The sequence below is a fragment of the Pistacia vera genome, unplaced genomic scaffold (assembly GCF_008641045.1).
Source record: "Pistacia vera cultivar Batoury unplaced genomic scaffold, PisVer_v2 Contig753, whole genome shotgun sequence".
In the NCBI taxonomy this organism is placed as follows: Eukaryota; Viridiplantae; Streptophyta; class Magnoliopsida; order Sapindales; family Anacardiaceae; genus Pistacia; species Pistacia vera.
In genome coordinates, this window is record NW_022196616.1 from 101,520 (window position 1) to 125,571 (window position 24,052).

Consider the following 24,052-nt stretch of genomic DNA (forward strand, 5'->3'; position numbering starts at 1 on the left):
AATGAAACTTGCCGTTGTTATTTGGATTATTTTACCATTTTTTTATAGCGTCCTGTTGAACCTCAGGTGCTGAAATCAATCCCACAGAAGGGAATGGTAGGCTTAGCTACTGTTATTAACATCCCACTAAACCATTGAATCTCCAAAAATTAAATACATTACTTGCTGGAATACTTTTTCCTGAACAAAATACCTGCCAAAAGCTTCACCTTGGAATATAGATTGTCGAGCCGCGGAACAGAAATATTAAAGGAAACTGGAGGCATCTTTGTAATATTTTCTATTCTAATTACTAGAGTTTTCGTTTTTTCAGATTGGTGGCTGATGGTGTTAACTTGATATGTAATATAACAAAGTTATATCGTTGAAAATGATTTACAATATTCCATATGCCGATTTGTACAGGGTGATGTTATCAGTTTGGAAATGCAAATCTCTTACTTTGAAAAAACTAAGGAAGATATCATCTCGAGAATTGGTAGACAAGCAGCTGAAAGTCTTGTTACAGAGTCTTAGGTGCCAGAAAGATTGTAGTGGCAGTAAGCGCCAGTCCTGTTGGTTTCATGCCTTTAGAAAGAGATTTCAATCCACCTGGAGATAGTTGTATCGATTCCTTGAACAAAGATGCCCAGTTATATAACAATAAACTGGAAGGGCTGCTCGCTGAGCTTACCAGAAGCCATAAAAAAATTAATATATATTTAAGCAGATGCTTTTGCGGCTTTGGATAATATTCTTCAAAATTATGATAATCAAATATAATTTGTATATGATATTCACAGTGAATTTGGCCATGTATCAATCTCTTTGCTTCTCAGGATTTGAAATAGTAGATATGGCTTGCTGCCAAGTTGCTAGAGCTCGAGTCCACGGCAGCTTAATCCCCTGTATTTATTTCGCACAAGTTTGTGAGAATCGGACCAAGTATGTGTTCTGGGATGCATTCCATCCATCTGAAGCTGCTATTTGCAGCCAAGCATTTCATGGATGGTGACTCAAATATTATCTCACCGATGAATGTGCGTCAGCTTGCGAAACAAATGATGTTGGAGGTTCCTACACGCGTGCATATAGTAGGAATTGAACCTGTAAATTTGACAGAATGCATCTAGATTATGTTATTTCTAAGCTGTATAAATTATGACAAATTTTGTCTAACTACCGTCGGAATTCCATTAGATTACATTTAATCTGTATGTGGGCATTAATTTAAGAGTTGTCCATGTTGAGGAAGAATATGTAAACTAAAAATAATTTTTTAAAAGAAATTTGAAGAAGGTAAGAGTGAGATAGTAGCCCAAAGCTGTTATTCTTTCTTTGAAATTAATGGTCCTGCAAAGGCCAGGGCCAAAAATAAATCAGGCATGTCAGTTAAAAGTCTGTCCCAAACCCAAACCACCGCCCACTTTATTATACAACATATCTACCAATTTCTGTGTCTAGATCGGTACCATTTTCAATGACCTCATAAATCACATGCGCAACCTGGAGAAATTTTCATTGCTCATTGAAATATTATCCATTTCTGAATTGCACTAAGATTCCAACCAAGCCAGTTCTTGCAAGTCCAAATGTAAAATCTCAAAAGGATAGTGGATTAAGCTTAATCACATCCCGTACTTATCTTAAAAGATGATGATCATCTCAGATTTGCTTTTAAACGTCACGCAAGAGATATAGAGATATATATAGGATGTGATAAAAAAACAATTCTATCAGACTCTAAACAAGCCCATCACTGAGACTTTGAGTTTGATTTTTGCAGAGTTAGTAGGTTACAGAAATAAATTCTCCACGATTCATTCACAATCTTGTCAGCCCTCAAAGACTATATATATATATATAAAAGGGCTACTTGCCATCTTCCCATTTAATTTCTTAGCAAGAGTCACTGTTCCAGGCAACTTATGGGATAAAATGTGAATGTTAGTGACTATTTTAAGTTAAAAGCATTAAATTTCACACATGGGAGTTCCTAAATTTCAGCAGTAATGCTTGGTTCGTTGGTGGTTGCAAAAATTAAAATTCTTCACTTCCTTGGCAAAGCAAGGAGTAAATTCATATATCTTCTTCAATAATTTTATTTTTTTTATTAATAACAGCTTTGCCTCTCACGGATTGGTGCTGATTTTGCAGGGCAATCAATGTATCCAATATTCTTCTCTGGGTTTTTGCTATTCAAGGGTATTTTCCTACCCAGATTCTTCTTTACAACTGTTCATTTAATGTTTTAAGATTCAAGAATAGAAAGTTTACCTTTGGCAAGTTGAAAGAGTTATTTGTATAAGTACATCTACACCATATGCCAGCTTGATACATTTCAAGCCATTCTGTCGTCTATTGAGATTTGCAGAGTTCGTTCCAGTTTTTTTGTTTTACTGCTTGTAGTTTGCAATAATGTTCATTCTCTCAGACAAACAGATTATTATTGCTATTGTATCTGGAATATATTGGACAGTCTTTATGTTTCTGGAGAAGTCCTTTGCAAGTCAGATTCCAGCTAATTTTGTCTTTGGTGACTCCTTGGTTGATGTGGGAAACAACAACTACATTGTTTCACTCTCCAAGGCTGATTACATACCAAATGGGATTGATTTCGGAGCCCCCACAGGACGATACACTAATGGAAGAACGATCGTTGACATTATAGGCTAGTTCTGTTTCTGTTCTGCTTCATTCTACTTTACATTTGCTATTCACAGATGGTGATCTATATCAAATTTTGCTAATTTGAATTTCTTTACCAGGTCAGGAATTGGGTTTCCAGGGATTCACTCCTCCTTATTTGGCTCCCTCTACAAAAGGATCCATGATTTTGCAGGGTGTTAACTATGCTTCAGGTGGAGGTGGAATTCTTAATCAAACTGGAAGCATCTTTGTAAGCTCTTTATCTCAGGATTTAAAACATGCTTGAATTTAATGTGTCTAATAGATATATATACATATATATATAAGTCTGAGCAACATTAACAGGCAATTTGTTTATAATTCACAGGGCGGTCGAATCAACTTGGACGCGCAGTTAGATAATTTTGCAAACACCAGGCAAGACATGATCTCAAGCATTGGTGTTCCTGCAACTCTGGAGCTGTTGCAAGGTGCTCTCTTCTCAGTTACAATTGGAGCTAACGACTTCATCAATAATTACTTAACTCCTGTCCTCTCCACCGCCGAGCAAAAGTTGGTTTCCCCAGAATCGTTTGTGGAAATCATGATTTCAAGATTTAGGCTACAACTTACTGTAAATTTCTTTTCAACTATACACAATCTATTCTCCATTATAGCTGTTCGACTGAACCACTAAAAGATTGTTATTACTTGCAGAGACTCTACAATTTGGGTGCTAGAAAAATTGTTGTGGCAAATGTAGGTCCAATTGGGTGCTTACCATATCAAAGAGACATGAATCCATCAGCAGGAGAAAGTTGTGCTAGTTATCCAAATCAGATGGCACAATTATTTAATACCAAATTGAAAAGCCTTATTGCAGAGCTTAGTTCATCTCTACAGGAATCAAAATTTGTGCATGCGGATGTGTATCACATATTGGAAGATATCTTACAAAACTACAAATCATATGGTTGGTACAAAATGCTGAAAATTTATCCGAAATTAGCTTAAATTCACATAGCCTAAACCAAGACCTTTTTTTCGTTTACAGGTTTTGATAACGTAAATTCAGCATGTTGCTATGTGGCTGGTTACCATGGCGGTCTAATCCCTTGTGGTCCTTTATCAAAAGTTTGCCGTGACAGATCCAAGTATCTGTTCTGGGATCCATATCATCCCTCTGATGCAGCTAATCTCCTCATTGCAAAACGCCTCTTGGACGGCGACTCTGAGGATATTTCACCCATCAACATCCGGCAACTCGTTAACACACTTTGATAAGTTCATAGGACGCAAAGTCTGATAAAATTTGACTGTGTGATTAACAGATGTTAGATCAAAGATTATAGTATCACAGTGTTAGAAAAAATGGTCAGGAGAAATTCATCAATAGGGTTTGTGTAATGCAAGTTGAAATGACTGATAAAACATAAACTCATCTCATTGATGTGTAGCAGGCAGCAAGACTCAAAGTTTGGCTCCAAATTTGTTTATTCATGTGGGCATTAAATAATCTAACAAAATATCATCTGTTGGGCAAGAAAATTATGGCAGTTGATTATGTTCATGAGAATGACAACAACCAAGTCAACATCTATAACACCAATATCGTCACACATATCAATGAAAATAACTTTATGTTACGGATAGTATGAATTGGAGATAGTAAGTCTGAAGTTCTATTTCTCATATGATTATCCGTGATTTAAATAAAAGATTATAACAGTATATTATTTAACTAGTTTCTCTAAAGATGATATGTATAAACTGATCCGAATGCAGTGGTTAGTTTCATAGGTAACGTATGCAGCGTCAGGGATAAGGATGAGCACGCATTACAACTGCCAGAAAACGACAACGTTTCACTGTCACTCTCAAAAATTATAATCAAACCTTCTGGGAAGCGAACAGTATAATATCTCTGAAGTGGGAAAACTCGAAAATAAAAAGAACCTTCACCGATGGGCGAACCCAAACCCGAATGTCTAATCCTTGTAACCCGAGACCCGAACGGGATCGGGTATATCACGATCAACCGTCCGAAATCGTTGAACTCGTTGACCAAGTCAATGATGACGGATATGGCCCAGGCGTTTAAGTCCTTGGATAAGGACCCTTCTGTCCGGGTGATAATCTTGTCCGGATCGGGTCGGTCGTTCTGTTCGGGCGTCGATCTTACTGCGGCGGAGGACGTGTTCAAGGGAGATGTTAAGGATATCGAGTCCGACCCGGTTGCGCAAATGGAGCGGTGCAGGAAGCCGATAATCGGAGCCATTTCCGGGTTCGCGGTGACGGCTGGATTTGAAATCGCGCTCGCTTGTGATATCTTGGTGGCAGCTAAAGGAGCTAAATTTATGGACACTCATGCCAGGTCTGTGGTCAATTTTGCATTCTTTGCTCTTTTGATTCATTTAGTTCGGTTACTGGTCGATATTTTGCGTACAGTGTAACAGTATTTTAGTATATCAATCAACTGGTGACAATTTATTTTTAGTTAATTATTGCCAATTTTGAATGTTTCGGATTTGAAGTTTCATGTTACAAATTTAAGGTTTAATGCAGCAATAGTACTGAGATTTGTATCTTTTAATCGGATAAATTCTATTTTACAATACATGAAACGGGTTCTTGTGGAAGATTCAAATCGAAATGATGAATATGAATCATGATATTCTAATTCGTGTACAATTTTTTTATTCAGATTTGGTATATTTCCTTCATGGGGTCTTTCGCAGAAGCTTTCGCGAATTATTGGAGCTAATAGAGCTCGTGAAGTATCTATATCGGTGATGCCTGTAACTGCTGAGCAGGGTGAGAGGTGGGGCTTGGTGAACCATGTTGTTGAAGTAGGTGATTTGCTGAAGAAAGCCAAAGAAGTTGCGGAGGCCATCATAAAAAATAATCAAGATTTGGTGTTGAGGTACAAGGCAGTCATAAACGATGGTCTGAAGCTGGACCTTGGCCATGCTCTTCAACTAGAAAAGGTATTTATTTACTTTCTGTTTAAGGATTACCTTTTAATTAAGTTTGTGTGATGTATTCATGTGTGCTTGGAGACTTTTGTCTCCCGTCGAAGACTATGCATCTTGAGACTCTCTTAAGTTTGCTAGTTAATCTCATGTGAAATTCTTTTCAGGAAAAATGAATAATAATAATAATTAATTTTTTAGTTTGTTGAATTTGTCGTCTCAAGCGTATTATCATAGTCAAAGGCTTATTTCTGACCTGCCGGAAGTGATGCTCTAAATCCTTCGCATTTATGAATAGCATGTTATATTTTGCCCTTATTTTCCAATAAACATTCCTTTTTATGGCTCACATTCTGTCTCAATGCAACTTTATATGCATTGTTTTAGCTGCGTCAAATTGTCGATAAAATTCTCTGTATTGCTGGTGGGTTTATATGCTATAAGTCGCTTTTATACACTAGTATGGTGGTAGTTAGCCGTCGGACTAGTAAGGAAGAACGGAGTGAAGAGTAGAAATCAAAGAATGTAGTATTCAATTGGACATGAGTTGTGTCCTTGTTTTGGTACCATGACTCTAATTACTTATAATTGGTTTATGCTTTATGTTGTCTATCTTCTTTTTGAGATTTCTTATGATATTATTGTTTAGCTGAATGTTTTTGATTACTTTCAGGAGAGTGCTCATAACTATTACAATGGAATGACCAAAGAGCAGTTCAAGAAAATGCAGGAGTTCATAGCTGGCCGGGGTGCAAAGAAGCCTTCGCCTAAGCTGTAAATTCAAGATCTACTGTGTTATGGTTACCTAAAAAAAATAAATATGTTGGACTTGAGCCCAAAAGATGGGGAGTTTGACATGAAAAGAAGTTGGATCCTCTTAATACTGCAGATGCAAACACTTCTATTAAGTTTTATGTATAGTGTGATTCAATCAATTGATCATCTATCTAGGCAACTACATATCATTTTATAAATTTATAATAGTTGTTTAACACCAACCATACGATTTACACTTCATGCAGAATGTATTCGGATCAGGATTTTGGAAACATGCTCATTGATGAAACAAAATTACTATATTCTTAAAGAGTTTATAAACAGAGGTCTGAGGCCTCTTGGCTTCTTCAACCCCAGAAAGTATAAACCTATGAAAGCCCTAAACTTCTCCCACCATTCAAATAGAGGTCTTGGCTTCTTGAACCTCAGGCTTGTTTAAAAACTGATCAAAGTGGTAAGTAATTTACTCTCTCTGTTACAATAATTTTTATGTATAGTTTAATTCAATTAGTTATTGAGATACGCGTAAATTAGTGGCCGGACACTTTGCTGATAGTACTACTCTATTTTTTATTTAATTGGTTGTCAAAAAGATAAATATTTAACATATGGGTCTATTGAAATTTTATTTTTTATTTTATAATACAAAAATTTATATAGAAATAGATATATATTTTATCCTCTGGTATTCTGTGCACTAAGATACAAGTTAAGATATGCTGTTAACTGGTATAGTGTTTTAGAATACATTAAAATAATGTCAACTTAATGTTTAAAGTCAAACAGTCACTTCCACTACCAACGTATCTTGAATTTTTTACGTAACAAACGGGATAGAGTCCAGCGCAAGGGAAATCTTTGAGGGCTGCCAGAGTCTCAAAAAAAAAAAAAAAAAAAAAGGAGCAGTTTTTTGCATTGTTGATCCAGTCAAAATCATTCATTTCAGTACAAAGGCCTACAAATATATTGTTAGTAGGGTCTGTTAACAGAGGTCTTGCCTTCTTTCAGCTTCAGAATTTCTCAGGCACGGTACAAGTCCAGCACTCATGGCTTCAGGTACTTTCATTCTTTATTTATTTTTTATTTTTTTATGCTTTTATAATGTTACTGTGGGCATCATGTTGTTAGAAAAGAAACCCTAGAAATTAAAAGAATAGAAGCAATCACATATTAATTAGTGCTTACATAGAAAGTTGAAGCAATAATATTGTGAGCAGAGATCCTTTTGTTCCTAATAAATAACTTTTCTCTTCAAGAATCAAGGTGTATCTCTGAGAATTTTCCTTTAATTTAATGTAATAAGGCACTTTAATTTAATGTAATCAGGCACAAAAATGTATGCAAATGGGTATAAAAAGCCAAAAATATTTTTTAATTAAATGTAATAAGGCACAAAAATGTTTGCAAATGGGTATAATATTTTTTAGTCCATTTCTCTTCTGTTGATATTCCGAGAATTTTCCTTTAATTTAATGTGATAAGGCACAAAAATTTATGCAAATGGGTATAATATTTTTTAGTCTATTTCTCTTCTGTGGATATTGGCATTGAACTCCTAACTTCAGCCATGTGTTCATATCGAAATTTTTAAAGAATGAATTTTCAACTATGGAAGCTATCTGGCTTTTAAAATAACTCCCTACAGCAAGTGCTATCCTACTTTGTTGATCAGCTATAGCAAAATTGACGACAAAAAACTACTGTAATTGCTTACATAAATCAACATTTTCTTGATTGTCATTAAGAGTATGTGATTTTGTTTCTTTCAGGGCTACAGAAAGAGGGTGAGTTTAGACAATTTGATGTTGTAACTGATCCTTCAGACCATAACTACTTGAAGAAGAAAACTGATGGAACAGAGCAGAGTTACCTCACCAATAGTGGGAGTGATGTATGCAAGAATATTATGAAAGAGTGGAAATTACTTGATAAGAATCTACCTGATACCATCTTTGTACGAGCTTATGAAGACAGGATTGATCTGCTTCGAGCTGTGATTATTGGTGCTCAAGGGACTCCCTATCACGATGGCCTATTCTTCTTCGACATTAAATTCCCTTTTGATTATCCGAATAGTCCTCCAATGGTGCATTACCGTGCACTTGGCATGGCACTGAATCCAAACTTGTATTCGTATGGTTTGGTTTGTTTAAGTCTATTGAACACCTGGTTTGGCGATGAAAATGAAAGCTGGTGTCCAAATAAATCCACAATTCTTCAGATTTTGGTTTCACTCCAGGGACTTGTTCTTAATGAGAAACCTTTCTACAATGAGCCTGGAAAGTACAAACCAGCACCTTCTTGGCAAGATTATAACCAACAAGTTTTTACATTGTCCTGCAAAACAATGCTCTTTTTGCTTCGAAACCCGCCCAAGCATTTCGAGATTTTTGTTGCTGCACACTTTAGAGAGCGCGCTTATGCCATATTAACCGCATGTAAGGCGTACAGAAATGGCTCTGCAAATATTGGTGGGATATCATCTATGAAGAAATTTAAATTATCAGTGTTATTCAAGGACTCGATGAAGATAATTTACCCAGAACTTTTCGCGGCCTTCATCAGGAATGGAGCTTCTTTACAGGACCTTATAGAAGAAGATAAGATGATCAATCACAGGCGCACAAAGGAGAAGAAATCTAAATCCATTGCTAAGTTTTTTGTAAAGTTCAGTTGTTTGTATGTTTGTGTTTTGAAGAATTGTGCTGAGTAGAGAAAAGAGTATAGCATAGTGCATAGTGAACTCTTGAGAGGTTAAGCAATTCTAAACTATCTTATTTGCTAACACTTTTATGGAAGGTTTTAGTTTCTGGCAACATATAAACTCAATAAAGCAACTGAGCAGTAGAAGCGTAGAAGCAAAGGAATCACAAAGATGATGAAATGGTACTGAAAACTTTAAATTATTGTTTGAACTGCCCTTTGCTTTGATCACAAAGTGGGGGAGGAGTAGGCAGCACAGCAGTAGCACCATCCTTAAAAAACTGAATTAGGTAACAGTGTTAAATAATGGAAAGGTAAAGGGCCAAACAAGAAGATGCTTTCTTGCTAAACAAAAACACTTTGAAAAGAAGGCCAAACCAACTAATATGCTTTATTTATATATTGGGTGCATAAATTTAGAGCCTTGTAGCTGGAGGACTCTACCTCTACTTGCCAGTAATAATGCAAATACCAAACCAGAACTCTGTGATTCACAGATTGTACCTTATAAGCGGCTGTGTCAATGGCCATGAAGGCAAAAGATTAGGTGATTTGGTACATGAAGCCTGTAAGTTACATTACACGGACAAGTGTGGGTATATATATTTATGTAATCACTGTCAATTTGTGATGGAACCGACTATCTCTCCATATAGTGGCATCAAAATCAGAACATCAGAATCGTCCATTGCAGATCATTGACTAGGACCCACCACCTATTTTTCCTCGTAAAATAAAAAAAGCAATAGAGGAAAAGAATCCCGAAGAAAACGCACTGCTTTCCTTTCCCATTCTTCTTAAACTCTGAAAATTGGGGAAGTGTTGTGACTTGTGAGAGACAATCACAGTTCACACCAAAACGACTCTCTCTCAATGAACACCAAAGGCGAAATCCAGGAGATCAGCGCCTTCACCAGATTCGACGTCGTATCAGACTCCTCCGATCATTACTATGTCAACTCCAACGTACCCAAAAGGAACGCCGTGGACCCCTTCGCCAATGCCTCCGGTGGGTCCCACAAGAAGATCATGCAAGAGTGGAAAATACTCGAAAAGCATTTGCCCGAATCAATATTCGTCCGGGTCTACGAGAACCGAATTGATCTCCTCCGAGCTGTCATCGTCGGAGCCGCCGGTACACCATACCACGACGGACTCTTCTTCTTCGACATCGTTTTCCCACCCGATTACCCGGCTCGACCGCCCTCTGTTTACTATCGCTCATTTGGGTTACGGCTCAACCCGAACCTGTACGCGAACGGGCGGGTCTGTTTGAGTTTGTTGAACACGTGGACCGGTAAAAAGTGCGAGAAGTGGAACCCTCAAGAGTCGACAGTGCTTCAGGTTTTGATCTCAATTCAAGCTCTTGTTCTCAATGAAAAACCATATTTTAACGAACCGGGTCACGGGATGTGGCCGGGTCGAAACATCTGGGAGAAGAAATCATCGGCTTATAATGAAGATGTTTTCGTCCTATCATGCAAGACAATGATCTTTGTACTGCGTAAACCTCCGAAGAATTTCGAGGGTTTTGTGAGCGGTCACTTTAGAGAGCGAGGTCACGTGATTTTGTCTGCTTGCAAGAATTACATTCAGGGTCACGTGAGAGTTGGGTACTTTAGAAACGACGAGTCCTTTTGTTCTCCAAGTTCAGGGTCAGGTTCAGGGTCAGGTTCAGGTTCTTCTTCTTCTGCTTTTGTCGAAGTGTCGGAGAAATTTAAGGGGTTGATGGTACAGTTGTACCCTGAGCTTGTTACAGCCTTTAGTAGGACTGGGGCTAATTTGGGGAATTTAGTGGAGCAAATAAAAGTTGAGAAGAGAACGACGTCGTTGAAGGGGGAGGTGAGTGTAATGAACAAGAAGAAGAAAGAGAAGAACAAAAATGGGATCGCAAGCAGGGTGTTTGGGAAAATTAAGGGGGTATTGGGATTGAAGAAAAGTGTTGTTAAAGCAAGGTAAAGATATTTAATTAATCATCCTCTTTGAAAATGGTGAAAGAAATTCAGGGACATAGTGGGAATTTTGTGGGCTTTTAGGGGGCTTTTTAGGCAAATAATAGTTTTTTTTTTTTTTCAAATGGTAGATAAGATTTGTTTCACTCGTATAGTGAGCTTTGAATGCTTTACCCAAAGTAAAAAGAATAACTGGTAATGATGGTATATAAAGCAGAGGTTTTAGTTTGAAGTTTCTTCTTTGTTCTGTTGTTGTTGTTTTTTTTTTTTTTTTTTTTTTTTATGTGAATTTAATTTTGGCCTTCTAAAATAAATTCCTGATAAAATTATTCTTATGTCTAATGTCCAACATTTCATTAATTTTGATCAAAATTACAGGAACTAATATAATTGAAGTTCTTTGAGGTTTAGTTTATTGAAATATGTACATTAGATAATTCGCCACCAATCCATGGCACTTCAAACCTCAGAATTCCATTACTTGACCATTCAAACTGCAGTTTATCTCCATTCATTGCAATTTCTACAGGCTTTTCACTTGTGTAAGCCAAAAACTTCCCTGTTCCCTTGACCTTTAGCTTCACATCGTGAAGCCCTTCTTTGCATCCATATTCAAGCAACTCGATTGCCCCTCCACTGTTGAACATGTTCTCAAGGCCAATAGGTGCAAATTTGCACTTCTCATTGAGCTTGTGAACCGGTGAGATGGTGAATATCTCACAGGAATATGGTTGCAGTGTGATGTTGATATGATCTTTGGACTTCACCAGACGCATATTATCAGATTTGTGAATGTAGACAGCAAATTGTTCGGTGTTTCGGTATGCAGCTGTTGAATCTTTCTGCTCCCATTCTACGTCATCTGGAGAAACCATCCCAGACTTTGACTTGTGGGATTGTGGATATGTCTTCAACTTGTGCTCTTTTGGGTACCATCCGGCTCCTTGACAGTTGAATACACCAACCACTCCAGTAAACTGCATTTCAACACAGAACAAAGATGCTTTACATTTTGCATATTCAAGATATCAAACATTCTGCAGAAGTGTAGATGGTTACAAGTTACCTTGTTTAGGTTCCAAACTTTGAGCAAAGTCTTGCCATCGAAGAGGGGGTTTTCGAATAGGCAATCTCTGGTAGGAAGAGCATAATGTTGGCACCTGAGTATGGTTCCATCTGGTAGAACCAGCTTCCTCAGAAGATCAAAATTATGGTGTCCAACTTTGTCAATAATATATACTGGTCCACCACAAATGGCTCTTGAACCAGCATGAAACTCAGCACAGGGATGGTCTGATTGAAACATGTCCCAATCAGGCTGGATAAATTGGCCCTGCCACAAGCTGTTGTAGCTGCAATGGATCATGTGAACTCCTTGTAACCAGTACACTCCCAGTGGATCCCCATTTGGGTCCTCAGGCCAGAAGTTATCACCTGTTCATAGAGATTAACCCATCTAAATAACAATTAAGCATGTAGGTATCCAAATAAAGTACCCTTTTTAAATGATCAGAAAATTACCAACTCTTCCCATTGAAATCTGCTGTGTGGCCAAGAAAAAGAAGTCATTGCATTGCTCCATGCTTGCAATCAGCCCACTTCCACCAAAATTCTTCTTAAGAGACTTGCTCAGACCATCATAATATGCCTTAGCAAGCTGGACTCGACCACCATGATCCTCGGAAACATACTCCAAAGTCTGCAAAGAACAAAACCAGAATCAAAATTCTTCTTAAAGAGACTTGTTCAGCCGTGTACATTTCGTAATAACCAAAATATAACTTGGGCAAAAAGAAAACACCATTAAACAGAGAGATTTGATGATTAAATAATCTAACTACATCTAGGTTGTGTCAATTAGTTTAGTTTTTGGTTCTCAAAGCCGAAACAGTTCAATGCATACAAAGCTCTTACTCTGTTCAGTTACACTCAGCTTCAGTCAAAAAGATTTGAAGAATAAGAGAATTATTCATGTATATGATCAGAAAATTTCAAGATAATGTTTGCTGATTTCCTAGAGTCTTCCATCCGATGAAGATTATCCTGTCAAAATAGTAAAAACCTTTGTAATGACTTTCAAGATTGAACTGATTGACTGGTCTTTCCCCTTCACGATCATACAATAATTTGTTTCAGTACCACTCAATCAGTTCAATCTTTGAGAAAACAATTTTGTAAATAGTAACCAATACTTTGGCAATGTATTTTGGAACGCCCTGTGCTGTAAACCCTGCAAGAGAGATATGATGATGATGCTCACCTGAAGTTATAATCTGCCGTACATAAGAATAATATGCATCCCATGCTCTGTCCAATGATATACACTTATACAGTATACTGTATTGGTGATATTACAAGTTAAACGTAGGAAAATACCAACACTTAGTTGGAAGGTAACATGAAGATGATGATGATTAATGTCTCTTAGAAGACAAGCAAAGATTGACACAGAAAAGACCAACATATTGAAGAGAATGATGCTTATGTTTGTATATTAGGCATGTGGACAGAAATAGTAACAAGAAAGATGTAAAAATTTAACTTACATGGATAGCAGCCACTTTAACGCCAGTAACACCAACATCAGCAAGATATGAGTGCATTGACTCAAATAAATCAGCGGCTTGGTTTGGATTTACAAGCCCAATTCCACCTTCAGCTATCATATCAACACCCAAATCATGCATGGTCTTTCCAAGCCCACCACCCAGCTTTGCAGTAGTCACTTTAGCATCCAACTGAGTTGTTCCAGGCCTAACTCCTCCCCAAGCACCACACAAAGCATGCCACACATAAACATCATCCAATCCTGGAAATTTGTCTTTCAAATCACTCACTAATGCCTTCAATCCACCTCTTTCTACCCCCTCATCTTCTTTCAAATACTCAATAATCGTTCGGGAAGGGAGACTTGAAATGTCTCCTCCCTCTTGCTTTATCTGCTTCTTCTCAGCTAGTGCAACCATTTCTTTGAACTTCATGTCATGTTTGTGTTGATCAAATTTTGGTGCATTAGGCCTTAGCATTGTGCCAGCTTGGTACTTGGCAAACTTCTCATTCTCCTTGAACCTGTAGAGCCTGCAAAGCATTTGAGACCCTAAAGATGTTAAATCTAATGGGGGTTCATGATCCATGTTTATGCTTTGCCAACCATCATCAATGATCAGAAACCTTGGAGGGAACCCATTTTCAGCAAAACTTTTCACACCATGCCACAGACCAACAGGCTCTACTGTTATATAAAATGCATCCCAAGAACACCAACCAAACTTGTCAACAATTTTTGGTGGTGTTTTCTCTTCCAAAAGCCTAAAAGTCCCCAAGTGAACACGAACAGCCGCAAAAGCTTCCCTCATAATATCATAAGGATTGTCACCAACATGCAAATATGCAGAGCAAGAGAAAGTTTTACCCTTCACTTTTGTTGAACCACTCTCAACACAAAGAATCACATCTCCATTAGCACCAGGATGGATAGCTGAACGAAAGTTGCCTTCTATTAAAGGAATGATAAGTACATAAGAGTTGAGTTCAGGAACTTGTAGAAGGATCAACTGAGTCACCATTTGTAGATCAGATCCACTTGAGCCAATCCACATAGTAGACCACCAAGTTTTGAACCGAAAAATGCTCAAAAACTTCCTGTTTATGAACTTTCCTATAGGATTCAAGATCCTATCATGGGGTTCCTTCACCGAAAAACCAAGAAAGGCGCCATTTTCAGATTTAGAAGAAACAGATTTTAGAATATGAAGAGGAATGGAATCTGTATCAGGAAAATGAGAAGTTGAAGTGAAAGGAGACAGAGTAACATTGCCAGGCACTTCAGACAGAAGAGTTATGCCATCTATGGAGACATCTCTATCTGTAGACAAAGAAAACCTTGAAGTTATACTAGCCTTGTTATTCGTAGAGTCGGTGGGAATACTTCTCTGAGAAACAATGTTACGAGGAGCCATTAATGAACAGTAACAATCAAAGCAATGAACAAACTTGACTTTGGAATTTGGCCAGAGTAGACAGGACTGGCGTTTTTATAGATAGATTCAACAACCTTGTGTGTATGTGCTCATATGCAGTTGATCAAATAATGTAGTGGGCAGTGACCTTGTATCATCCATAGGATCCATTTTCAGAGGTTGGTCCGATCCATTTTCCTTTTCTTGTGTTGATCGCAAATCTTACAGTTTTGGAAAGCGTAAATTGATGATTCGATGTTAGAAATGGTAAATTAAAGGCAAAGGAAAGGAAAGGATTTCTGATTCTAAATACCAAAAAAAACTTTGTATAATATTATAAATTCCATATTTTGAGTCTTTGACCATGAATTATTCTAGGATAAAGAGATTTACACCGCCCAATCCGTAGTTTATTCAATAAATTTTTAGTTTTATCACAAAATAAATAATCAAGCGCTTAGAAGGAAAAAAATCATGGCATGCAAATTTTATAATCAAAGATTGTGGATAATTTTGGTGGGTCCAAATCAAGCCAACTCTGTACTTAGAATTGCGACACGTGTACAAATTATGGGTCCAGTGACCCCACTGGTTTGATGGTTTAAGGTTAGTTAAGTTGGTTTTGTTGTTGTCTGTCTCCAACTTTGCTCTGTTTGAAAGGTCAATTCCAATCTCTTGCATTAATAGGTAATCTAATTGGATTAATTTGGGTTTATTCATAATGTTTATAGCGGCTCAAGCTTCTGCATTAATATATTCAAAACAAGATAAGGCAATAAATGGCAGCACCCGGGAGAGACATTTGAGTGTTTGAGTGTTTGGCGACGGACGTTTAGATATATTACTTAAAAGATATATTATTTAAGAAGTCTTGAATTTAAGTCATTTTTTAGTTGCAAATAGGAATAATCACTAAAGCTCTTACTTAGGGTTGTCACACGAGTCGAGTAGCTCGCGAGCCAACTTGACTCGACTCGTCTGAAGCTCGTTAAAGGCTCGACTCGATCGCTGTCGAGTCAACTCAGATAATAAAACGAGTCGAGTTCAATCCAGGGGGGCTCGACTCATAGGCTCGCAAGCCTGGGGTGGCTCGCATAAGCAGGGTCATAATCCAGGGGGACTAAAGTGTTGTATTAAAGTTTAAAAAAAAAAAAAAAAAAAAAAAAACAACAACAACATTTACTCCCCTAAGTGCAAAATAGTAAAACACGATCTAAACACCCCCAAGTCAACCAACCCACAAACACAAACCCTAAACCTCCAAAAGTGGAAAGCTGTCCATTGTGAAATCAGCCAACTTCATCCCATGTTCTTGCCGTCATTGATCGATCATCCCTTGTTCTTGCCATCACAGATCAATTCACTATGTGGAGGAATCACAACTTCATCCACAAAAGCGCGAAACCAATTCTTCTCCTCCAAATCGACCACAAAATCTGCAAGAGGAAGCAAAGCCAGTAAGTAATGAAAACTCACAAATTCTTCTTTGAAAACTCACTCGATCTCACAAGTTGGCTTGAACTTGACTCGTCTGGAACGAGCTTGAGTTTGAGCACATTTTCCTTGGCTCGACAGGCTTGAGCTCGAACTCGAGTTCAACCCTGTAGCAATCGAGCCGAGCTCGATAAGTCGAAAACTTAACTTAGCTCGGCTCGATTACAATCCTACTCTTACCCGGTTAATAGTTTCAGGATCCCAATAAATCAGTTAAAGTCAGACAAAAATTATCCCAGACACTCCAGTCATTAGAAAAAAAAAAAAAAAAATTTAAAAGGTGAAACAAAACAATGTCAGTCAGTCCCTTCATTTCCGCCTGGCAACTTGGTGAATCCCCGGGAGTTCAGCATCAGACACAGTGAATCTCTCTATAATGCCAAAAACTAAGCAATCAAATTATATTCATACCCTTCACTGAGTAATTTGTTTTCGTACCAAGAAATAGAATCAATAAACATTATTTTAAGACTCAATGGCACATGTCAGAATTGAAACAAAACAAATAAAACATTATCCAAAACAGATGTGTTGCTGAATTCTGATCTGGCAGCAAGTTGTTTTTTTCCATTCTGATAAGGACTCTGTAATAATATGCAAGACTAAAGTCAATAACTAGTGGAAGTTCATCATCATCATCTCTCTCTCTCTCTCTCTTTCTTCTACCAAAACTCTTCATTGCATCTAGATTTGCGACAGTTGCAGCTTTAAAATAGCAAACTGCTGGTAACGTGAAGAACATGGAAAGTGAGGTTGAAACTTCCTGTTATCAATTCACCAACTCTTTTGAATAAAGAATGTTTATTAAAGTCCTTTGTTTATTTCTATCTTTTGGCCACCCATCTGGAAAAGGTTTATGAAATAAATAATAGAATACTCTTGATCACATCTAATGGTCACGTTTAGTCATTTATTTTTATTGTATTGGCTTCATAAACAAATCGTCAAATAGAATAGCATGATCAAACTGAGCAGGTTTTGACTTTCTATCAGTGAAGTTGAAAAGGAAGCTTCGAGCTACAATGGAGAATGAAGAAAGCTTCTAAATTGTTGTGGGTTTCAACTAATTGATTCACCGATCTACCAACTGGAATCAAAATGAGCTGTGGGGAAGATCCTTGTGGGAGCTTTATTTTGATATTCTCTTAAATTTTTTTTAAGTGAATATTATTGTAGATTTAAAGAATAGTGTCACATTCTCTAATAGAAAACAGTGTTTATACCATAGCAGTTGCAACAATGGAGCCTTGAAACCAGAAGAGACCTAACATTGAAGCCCAAATATGAACCATTTACACCAAGTCCAGAGAGATTATTGGGTATAACTAATTGGTCCAATTGAAGATAATTGGGCTTGTTCTCTCAAAAGAGAGAGCTTGAGACTTGAGAGGGCTCATGTTGAGCATCATCCATGGAACCCCGATTCACTTTGTAAAAGCAAATCATAACCATTCAACTAATTTTTGATAAATGAAATTGATTTTATTATCCAATCCAAACTTTAGTGTTAACAATGCTGGCAAGCATACTAAGAGCCACTAAAGCTCCCAAAGTTATCCTTACCATATGGCTGATCTATGAGATTGATGTCCCCATATTTCTGGCAAATTGAAAGAGTCTAAGACCTAATGTTTCATTAATTGGGTGAGGGAATCAAGCACTGAGCTGGATATCAGCTTGAGGGTTGAGGCTAAAGTTACAATGTCCCCAAGAGTGCTAGACATTGACAAATAGAGAAGGGAAATCCAATGGCAATCTCCTGTTTTAATCGACCCACCACAAAATTCACAGAGACAAAGCCTTCTGTTTCTTCGGAGTCAATTTATGTCAACTGGTTACGTATATGACATGAGGACAGTAGCAAACGGAACAATTGCTGAATGTATCGNACTAAGAGCCACTAAAGCTCCCAAAGTTATCCTTACCATATGGCTGATCTATGAGATTGATGTCCCCATATTTCTGGCAAATTGAAAGAGTCTAAGACCTAATGTTTCATTAATTGGGTGAGGGAATCAAGCACTGAGCTGGATATCAGCTTGAGGGTTGAGGCTAAAGTTACAATGTCCCCAAGGGTGCTAGACATTGACAAATAGAGAAGGGAAATCCAATGGCAATCTCCTGTTTTAATCGACCCACCACAAAATTCACAGAGACAAAGCCTTCTGTTTCTTCGGAGTCAATTTATGTCAACTGGTTATGTATACAACATGAGGACAGTAGCAAACGGAACAATTGCTGAATGTACTGAGAAAGTTACCGCTCAAGTTAATAAAAGGATCTCCATGAGAAGATCAATGGTGGGTATCTCGAATAAATCGACTGAAATTACAAGAAGAATCTACCCGGTCCCTTACAAAACTGATCCATCTCAACTCATCAATTTCTCAACTAACACAAACACATAAGAAGGCAGATTCTCTATGTATTTATTGTAAACGTAGAAAGCTAAGACTTGAGAATCTTAAAATAGAGAAATTCTTCTATGGATACGTTACGTTTACACGGTTGCTCTGTTGTATGTATATCCGTTCTTTGAGGTAATAGAAAAGAGTTTTTACAAGAGTGACAAAGGTGAGAAAATGGGTATGAAATAATTGTGATATGTCTGCTGTCTGGGACTGGTGTAATGTGGCCAATGCCAAAGCCAATAATCCATAATAAGACTGTGGAGTGGAGTGGACAATGGTGGCCTCTTACAATGGTGGCTGTTTCTCTGCCAACAACAGCTAGCAAAGATGTTGACATATCTTCCTTTGCCATTTCAATTCAAATGAGACAACTCAAATCAAGATGGCACTTAAAAACTCCATCACCAATTACACTCAACTCAATTCAACTACTCCCATATCTTTTTACCAGATAGATAATGAAATTTGGTGAAAACTCCACCACCTTCAACCATAAATTTGTCCCTCCATGCTTTGTAGTTCAACTTCAACACCCGACCTTGAAATGCCTTCTGCAATCTGTTCTTTGGATGCAAATTTGATATGGGATTAAAGAGAGGAGTTGAAATAGTGAGAGGCTTAAAGTTTTAACCCAAGAGTTAAAAAAGGAAACAGAAGCAACAAAAACACACTAAAAACAAAAAACCGACATCTCTCCTAATGAAAGTTGGGGGACATCACATTTGCCTTTGCCTTTGCCTTTGCCTTTGCCTTTGCCCTTTGCCCTCTGGCTTTGGTATTCATTTCATTGCATAAAACTCATAACATAACATAACAAACAACAAAACACAGGAAACAACACCCAACAAAACTCACTGTTTAAACTGACCCCCTCCTTGTTCCTTCTCCACCGAACACACCACCTCTCTCTAACCTACGCTACCCCTACTTTATCTTGCGCATCCCCACTGTATCCTGCGCACCCATCTACCCTTTTTATTACTCCATGTCTCGGACCTGGGGCTTCAAGGGTTTTGGCATCTGAGCGATGTGGGATGCTTCAGGCATTGATGAACATACTGTCATCGTGTTTAAAGCCTTTTGGGCAACATAACAGCGACAGAGTTGACTCTGTTAACGGTAACGCCAACGGGAACGGCAACAACAACAATAGTTGTCTTGTTAGAGAAGGTAAAGATGGTCTGCTCTGGTTCAGAGATTTGGGAAAGTATGGTTCTGGGGAGTTCTCAATGGCTGTGGTTCAAGCCAATCAAATTCTGGAAGATCAGAGCCAGATTGAGTCTGGCCCGTTTGGGACTTTTGTTGGTGTTTATGATGGCCATGGAGGGCCCGAAGCAGCCCGTTACGTTTGTGATCACTTGTATAGACACTTTCAAGGTCCGTGTATGGTTTTTAATCTTTCTATTTTTGTAATATGATTTGTGAATTGGTTTGAAGGTTGAATCTTTTTGTGGTTTTGAGTTGGTTTATTTGTAAAGCTGATTACTTTCGGATTTTTGAGTGATTAGTCTTGATTCTGATTTGGAAATATTTGTTGATTTTACCAGCCAAATGTTTTTGTATACTGTGAAGGGGGATCTTTGAGTTGCTAAAATCAGTGTAAAATAAGAAAATTGTTATTTTGACTGGGTATCTTTATGAGTTTAAGTGGTTATAAAGCATCTTATACAGCTGAGAGTTCTGATAGGGTAGTCAAAATGAAGTAATTGGCATCAAATGTGTCCGTTTGGTTAGCAGGAAGTTTATGTACTGGGGATTAGGAGTTCTAATCAATGTAATCTTTTTGTTAAGAAAACTACTGAAGCACTTCTAAATTATGTTCATAACAAAGCCTTAAAATTTTGAGTTACTCACAGAAACTAGAGTTTGGTTGCGATCAAGAAGTCTGAGACCTTGAGCACGCTCAAGTGTAATGGGGCGGTGTGTCCTCTGTTTTCATTTGATTGTTTCTTTCCGAAAATCTTTCTGACTTTTCTTATTTAACAATGGAGGTGGAGCCGTTCTTATGTTGGCTTGCTTAGGCTTTGTGTTTTTGCAGCAGTAGCAGCTGAGACGCAGAGAAATGTGACAAGAGATACCATTGAAAGAGCTGTTCAATTAACTGAGGAAGGATTTACTGCTCATGTGTCAGAGTTATGGAGTACGCAACCTAATATAGCAACAGTTGGTTCATGCTGTCTAATTGGGGTGATATATCAGCAGACCCTCTTTGTGGCAAACATTGGAGATTCACGTGTTGTGTTGGGCAAGAAAGTTGGCAACACTGGAGTAACTGCAGCCATACAGTTGTCAAAGGAACACAATGCTAACCTTGAGGAGGTCAGACAGGAACTTAGGGAATTACACCCGAATGATCCCCAGATTGTAATCCTCAGACACGGGGTTTGGAGAGTGAAGGGCATTATTCAGGTTATTTCAAATACCGAATTCCACTGTGATTAGGGCATATAAATAAACTGCTACACTTCTTGACATAATATCTCAGTTTCTTGTATTAACTAATATGTCTTTTATTTTGCGGTTTGACGGAATTTAGTCGTGGGTAGTGCTGCTTTCAGAATCTAAAATGAAAAGGTTTTTAGGCACTTTCTTGTGATTACCTGTGGTCATAAGCATGTGCTCACTATTGACCCAAGAATTTTAAAGCCTGTGTAATGTATATAGCAGTGGAATGACATCGGTTGTGGTGTTTAAGAAATTTTGAGTATTGACGTCTTCCTTATGAGATATTATTTCATTGTTATGTTTTCTGTATAAATATATATTTGTATGTTCTAATTGCTGGACAATTGCCTCTTAGATATATTAGAAGTTTCTAATTGTAAAATATGCTGCAACCACATCAATTTGGGGAACTGAGAAACATTTTGGACTAACTTAAAGAATTCCACACTATCTACCACTTTAAAATTCAATGTCATGTTTGTGTACTTTAACTTCAGTTGCAATTAATGTATGCACGTCTCTAACAAATTCTTATCTAGATATAGAATTACACAATTGGATGCTGATTTTGGTGAGGCCTAATCACAGAGTACATCTTTTTTTTTTTGACTCATTGGTACTCTCTTTGCATGTTACACCTGCTGTATTTGAAACATCTCTTGAATGTATTGACAATTTTTTGTCATCAACGACAAAACCAGTTTTTCCTTGTTAGTTCTTGCAGAATTAGGATCTTTGAATGATGTTCATGATGTTTAGCCAAATGTAGAGCATTAGAAACTTCATTTAAAATTAATATTGGTACAAAGAAGAGAAGAAGTGGGTCAAAGTTAATTAAACAGGGAAAGGAGTTGCTACTGGTTGCATAAATTACCAGTTGACCAGAGGCAAGCATATTTTTTAGAAAAACTTGGGGCAGATTGATGCAATAATCTATATCTATGGATATTTGGATACAATGCAGAAAGAAAACTTGGATAACTTGTTTAGCATATTGTATGTAATTTAAAAGCCAACAGATCTATGGATATTGCAACTGTTGCTTCTTAAAGTTCATAACCGGTTCTAGGCTAATTGCCAGTTTATAAATTAGTTTGTCTACTTTCATGGACATGCTCATTGTAATGGCCTCATGTCATCAACTCCTTGATGATTTTTTATGCAGGTTTCTAGAGCTATTGGTGACGTATATATGAAACATGCGCAGTATAACCGAGAACCAATAAATGCAAAATTCAGACTTCCTGAGCCAATGAACATGCCTATCTTGACTGCCAATCCATCAATAATTTCTCAACCTCTTCATCCAAATGACTCTTTCCTTATATTTGCATCTGATGGTCTATGGGAACACTTGAGTAATCAAAAGGCTGTGGATATTGTCCATAGTCATCCACGTGTGGTAAGATATCGCCTTTTGTTTCAATTTTTAGCATTTCTCAATGCATTCAAGTTACCCTTACTCCATACCTTACTTCCTAAAGGTGTAGGGAGGATCTTAGTACCATTTTAATAGATACTTTATCAAGATTTCTTCACAAATAAATTAGATCTTTTGTTTTTCTTCAAGAAGAGAGACTTCTATAAAATTTTGTTGTTATATTTCTTCGTTTCACTTGACAACATGCACTTCTCTAGATTAATTGTAATTTTATTCTTGATATATATGATGTCACTAATTTGTGGAATTATGATTATGTTTTACAAGATTTAGCTTCCATAAGTTGCAGTTGCATGTGCTAATTCTTGCTGAAAATAGCTTAAATTGCTTAAATTGCGCTTCATTTCTAGATTCATGATTTCGTTAGTGCTGCATCTTTCACCTCTTTGTTCTCTCCACTTTCGCAAAACTTCCCTTTTGTTTCATATGATAACATAAAGCCTCTGTGTGGCAAAGATTTTCACCCTTCTTCCTTTATGGACTAACTTTTTTAAGTAGCTTCTATTTTTCATTTCAAAATATTCTGTGGGGTGATAATCTGGTTTAAAAATGGAGCTGTAACGTTTCTTTTCTCAGTCCCATGATGTTGTGCTTTTACATTTTCTGTGTTGATAGAGAATGGCAATTCCTCCCCATCCCCTTTTTTTCTTCTTTCCCATTTTCCGCTGATGGTCTTCTGTTAATGCAGGGAAGTGCTAAAAGGCTTATCAAGGCTGCACTCCAAGAAGCAGCAAAAAAACGAGAGATGAGATATTCAGATCTTAAAAAAATTGATACGAAGGTTCGACGCCATTTTCACGATGACATAACTGTAATTGTTCTATTTTTAAACCATGATCTTATATCTAGAGGCACTGTACAAGACCCTCCTCTCTCGATCCGAAGTGATCTGGAACGTTTATAAATCATAAAATCAATAATTCACTTACTCTGATTTTGGCCAATGCCTGAAGATCCTTATTTATGATGCATACCTGAAGAGTTGCATTGACAAAGCAGTTGTAGTGCTCGGATACTGATACTGAGACCAAACTATCTGAAGAGGCTTAAAGTTTGTAAAATTTGTTATATGTAACTACGATTGCTACAGATTCAATGTAATATTATGAATTGTTATATGATCTAATTAATTGCTTGTAGTCCTGGCCTCCTAACACGTTATTCGCGTTTTATTCATTTCTATGAAATTCAGGAAAGGAGAGTAAAAACATGGAAAACACTGCAGATTCATGTAATGAATCTTGGTACACTTTGATTCTAAAGACTGTTTATTGATTAGTGGTACCATAAA

At 37.3% G+C, this 24,052-nt stretch overlaps 5 protein-coding genes across 6 annotated transcripts; 4 read left to right on the forward strand and 1 right to left on the reverse strand.

The window, feature by feature from the left end:
- Positions 1-2,397: 2,397 nt before the first annotated feature.
- On the forward strand, positions 2,398-3,893 carry LOC116115763 (GDSL esterase/lipase At4g16230-like). The gene is made up of 5 exons (XM_031401895.1): positions 2,398-2,650; positions 2,748-2,878; positions 2,996-3,241; positions 3,325-3,580; positions 3,662-3,893. Exons 1-5 carry the CDS (start codon positions 2,398-2,400, stop codon positions 3,886-3,888), a joined length of 1,113 nt encoding a protein of 370 aa, XP_031257755.1. The 3' UTR covers positions 3,889-3,893.
- A 614-nt stretch (positions 3,894-4,507) lies between these two features.
- On the forward strand, positions 4,508-6,523 carry LOC116115774 (probable enoyl-CoA hydratase 1, peroxisomal). Its single transcript, XM_031401906.1, has 3 exons — positions 4,508-4,981; positions 5,312-5,594; positions 6,253-6,523. The coding sequence occupies exons 1-3, from the start codon at positions 4,572-4,574 to the stop codon at positions 6,355-6,357; spliced, it is 798 nt and encodes a 265-aa protein (XP_031257766.1). The 5' UTR covers positions 4,508-4,571; the 3' UTR covers positions 6,358-6,523.
- Positions 6,524-6,623: 100 nt separating this feature from the next.
- LOC116115770 lies at positions 6,624-11,253 on the forward strand. The gene is made up of 4 exons (XM_031401903.1): positions 6,624-6,810; positions 7,365-7,412; positions 8,126-9,058; positions 9,889-11,253. The coding sequence occupies exons 2-4, from the start codon at positions 7,403-7,405 to the stop codon at positions 11,016-11,018; spliced, it is 2,073 nt and encodes a 690-aa protein (XP_031257763.1). The 5' UTR covers positions 6,624-6,810; positions 7,365-7,402; the 3' UTR covers positions 11,019-11,253.
- A 106-nt stretch (positions 11,254-11,359) lies between these two features.
- Positions 11,360-15,228, reverse strand: LOC116115778 (stachyose synthase-like). Its single transcript, XM_031401912.1, has 4 exons — positions 13,558-15,228; positions 12,533-12,710; positions 12,078-12,445; positions 11,360-11,988 (listed from the first exon to the last, which is right to left on the reverse strand). The coding sequence occupies exons 1-4, from the start codon at positions 14,968-14,970 to the stop codon at positions 11,419-11,421; spliced, it is 2,529 nt and encodes an 842-aa protein (XP_031257772.1). The 5' UTR covers positions 14,971-15,228; the 3' UTR covers positions 11,360-11,418.
- Positions 15,229-19,658: 4,430 nt separating this feature from the next.
- Positions 19,659-23,900, forward strand: LOC116115776 (probable protein phosphatase 2C 42). 2 transcript variants are annotated; one of them, XM_031401909.1, is made up of 4 exons: positions 19,659-20,252; positions 20,914-21,284; positions 22,486-22,722; positions 23,450-23,900. In XM_031401909.1, the coding sequence occupies exons 1-4, from the start codon at positions 19,910-19,912 to the stop codon at positions 23,663-23,665; spliced, it is 1,167 nt and encodes a 388-aa protein (XP_031257769.1). In that variant the 5' UTR covers positions 19,659-19,909; the 3' UTR covers positions 23,666-23,900. The 2 variants fall into 2 exon arrangements, with proteins under 2 accessions (XP_031257769.1, XP_031257770.1); XM_031401910.1 differs by having other exon boundaries at positions 20,917-21,284.
- Positions 23,901-24,052: the final 152 nt, after the last annotated feature.

Bases quoted from the DNA above. Each gene is read 5' to 3' on its own strand.
- LOC116115774 (XM_031401906.1), top strand. From the start codon at position 4,572: ATGGGCGAACCCAAACCCGAATGTCTAATCCTTGTAACCCGAGACCCG. The intron at 4,982-5,311 runs GTCTGTGGTCAA...TTTTTTATTCAG, and splicing joins TTTATGGACACTCATGCCAG to ATTTGGTATATTTCCTTCAT. The intron at 5,595-6,252 runs GTATTTATTTAC...GATTACTTTCAG, and splicing joins ATGCTCTTCAACTAGAAAAG to GAGAGTGCTCATAACTATTA.
- LOC116115778 (XM_031401912.1), bottom strand. From the start codon at position 14,970: ATGGCTCCTCGTAACATTGTTTCTCAGAGAAGTATTCCCACCGACTCT. The intron at 12,446-12,532 runs GTAATTTTCTGA...CTCTATGAACAG, and splicing joins GATTTCAATGGGAAGAGTTG to GTGATAACTTCTGGCCTGAG. The intron at 11,989-12,077 runs GTAACTTGTAAC...GTTGAAATGCAG, and splicing joins AAGTTTGGAACCTAAACAAG to TTTACTGGAGTGGTTGGTGT.
- LOC116115776 (XM_031401909.1), top strand. From the start codon at position 19,910: ATGCTTCAGGCATTGATGAACATACTGTCATCGTGTTTAAAGCCTTTT. The intron at 20,253-20,913 runs GTCCGTGTATGG...GTGTTTTTGCAG, and splicing joins CTTGTATAGACACTTTCAAG to CAGTAGCAGCTGAGACGCAG. The intron at 21,285-22,485 runs GTTATTTCAAAT...TTTTTTATGCAG, and splicing joins GAGTGAAGGGCATTATTCAG to GTTTCTAGAGCTATTGGTGA.
- LOC116115770 (XM_031401903.1), top strand. The intron at 9,059-9,888 runs GTGCTGAGTAGA...AAGTGTTGTGAC, and splicing joins TGTTTGTGTTTTGAAGAATT to TTGTGAGAGACAATCACAGT.
- LOC116115763 (XM_031401895.1), top strand. From the start codon at position 2,398: ATGTTCATTCTCTCAGACAAACAGATTATTATTGCTATTGTATCTGGA. The intron at 2,651-2,747 runs GCTAGTTCTGTT...TTTCTTTACCAG, and splicing joins AACGATCGTTGACATTATAG to GTCAGGAATTGGGTTTCCAG. The intron at 3,581-3,661 runs GTTGGTACAAAA...TTTCGTTTACAG, and splicing joins ACAAAACTACAAATCATATG to GTTTTGATAACGTAAATTCA.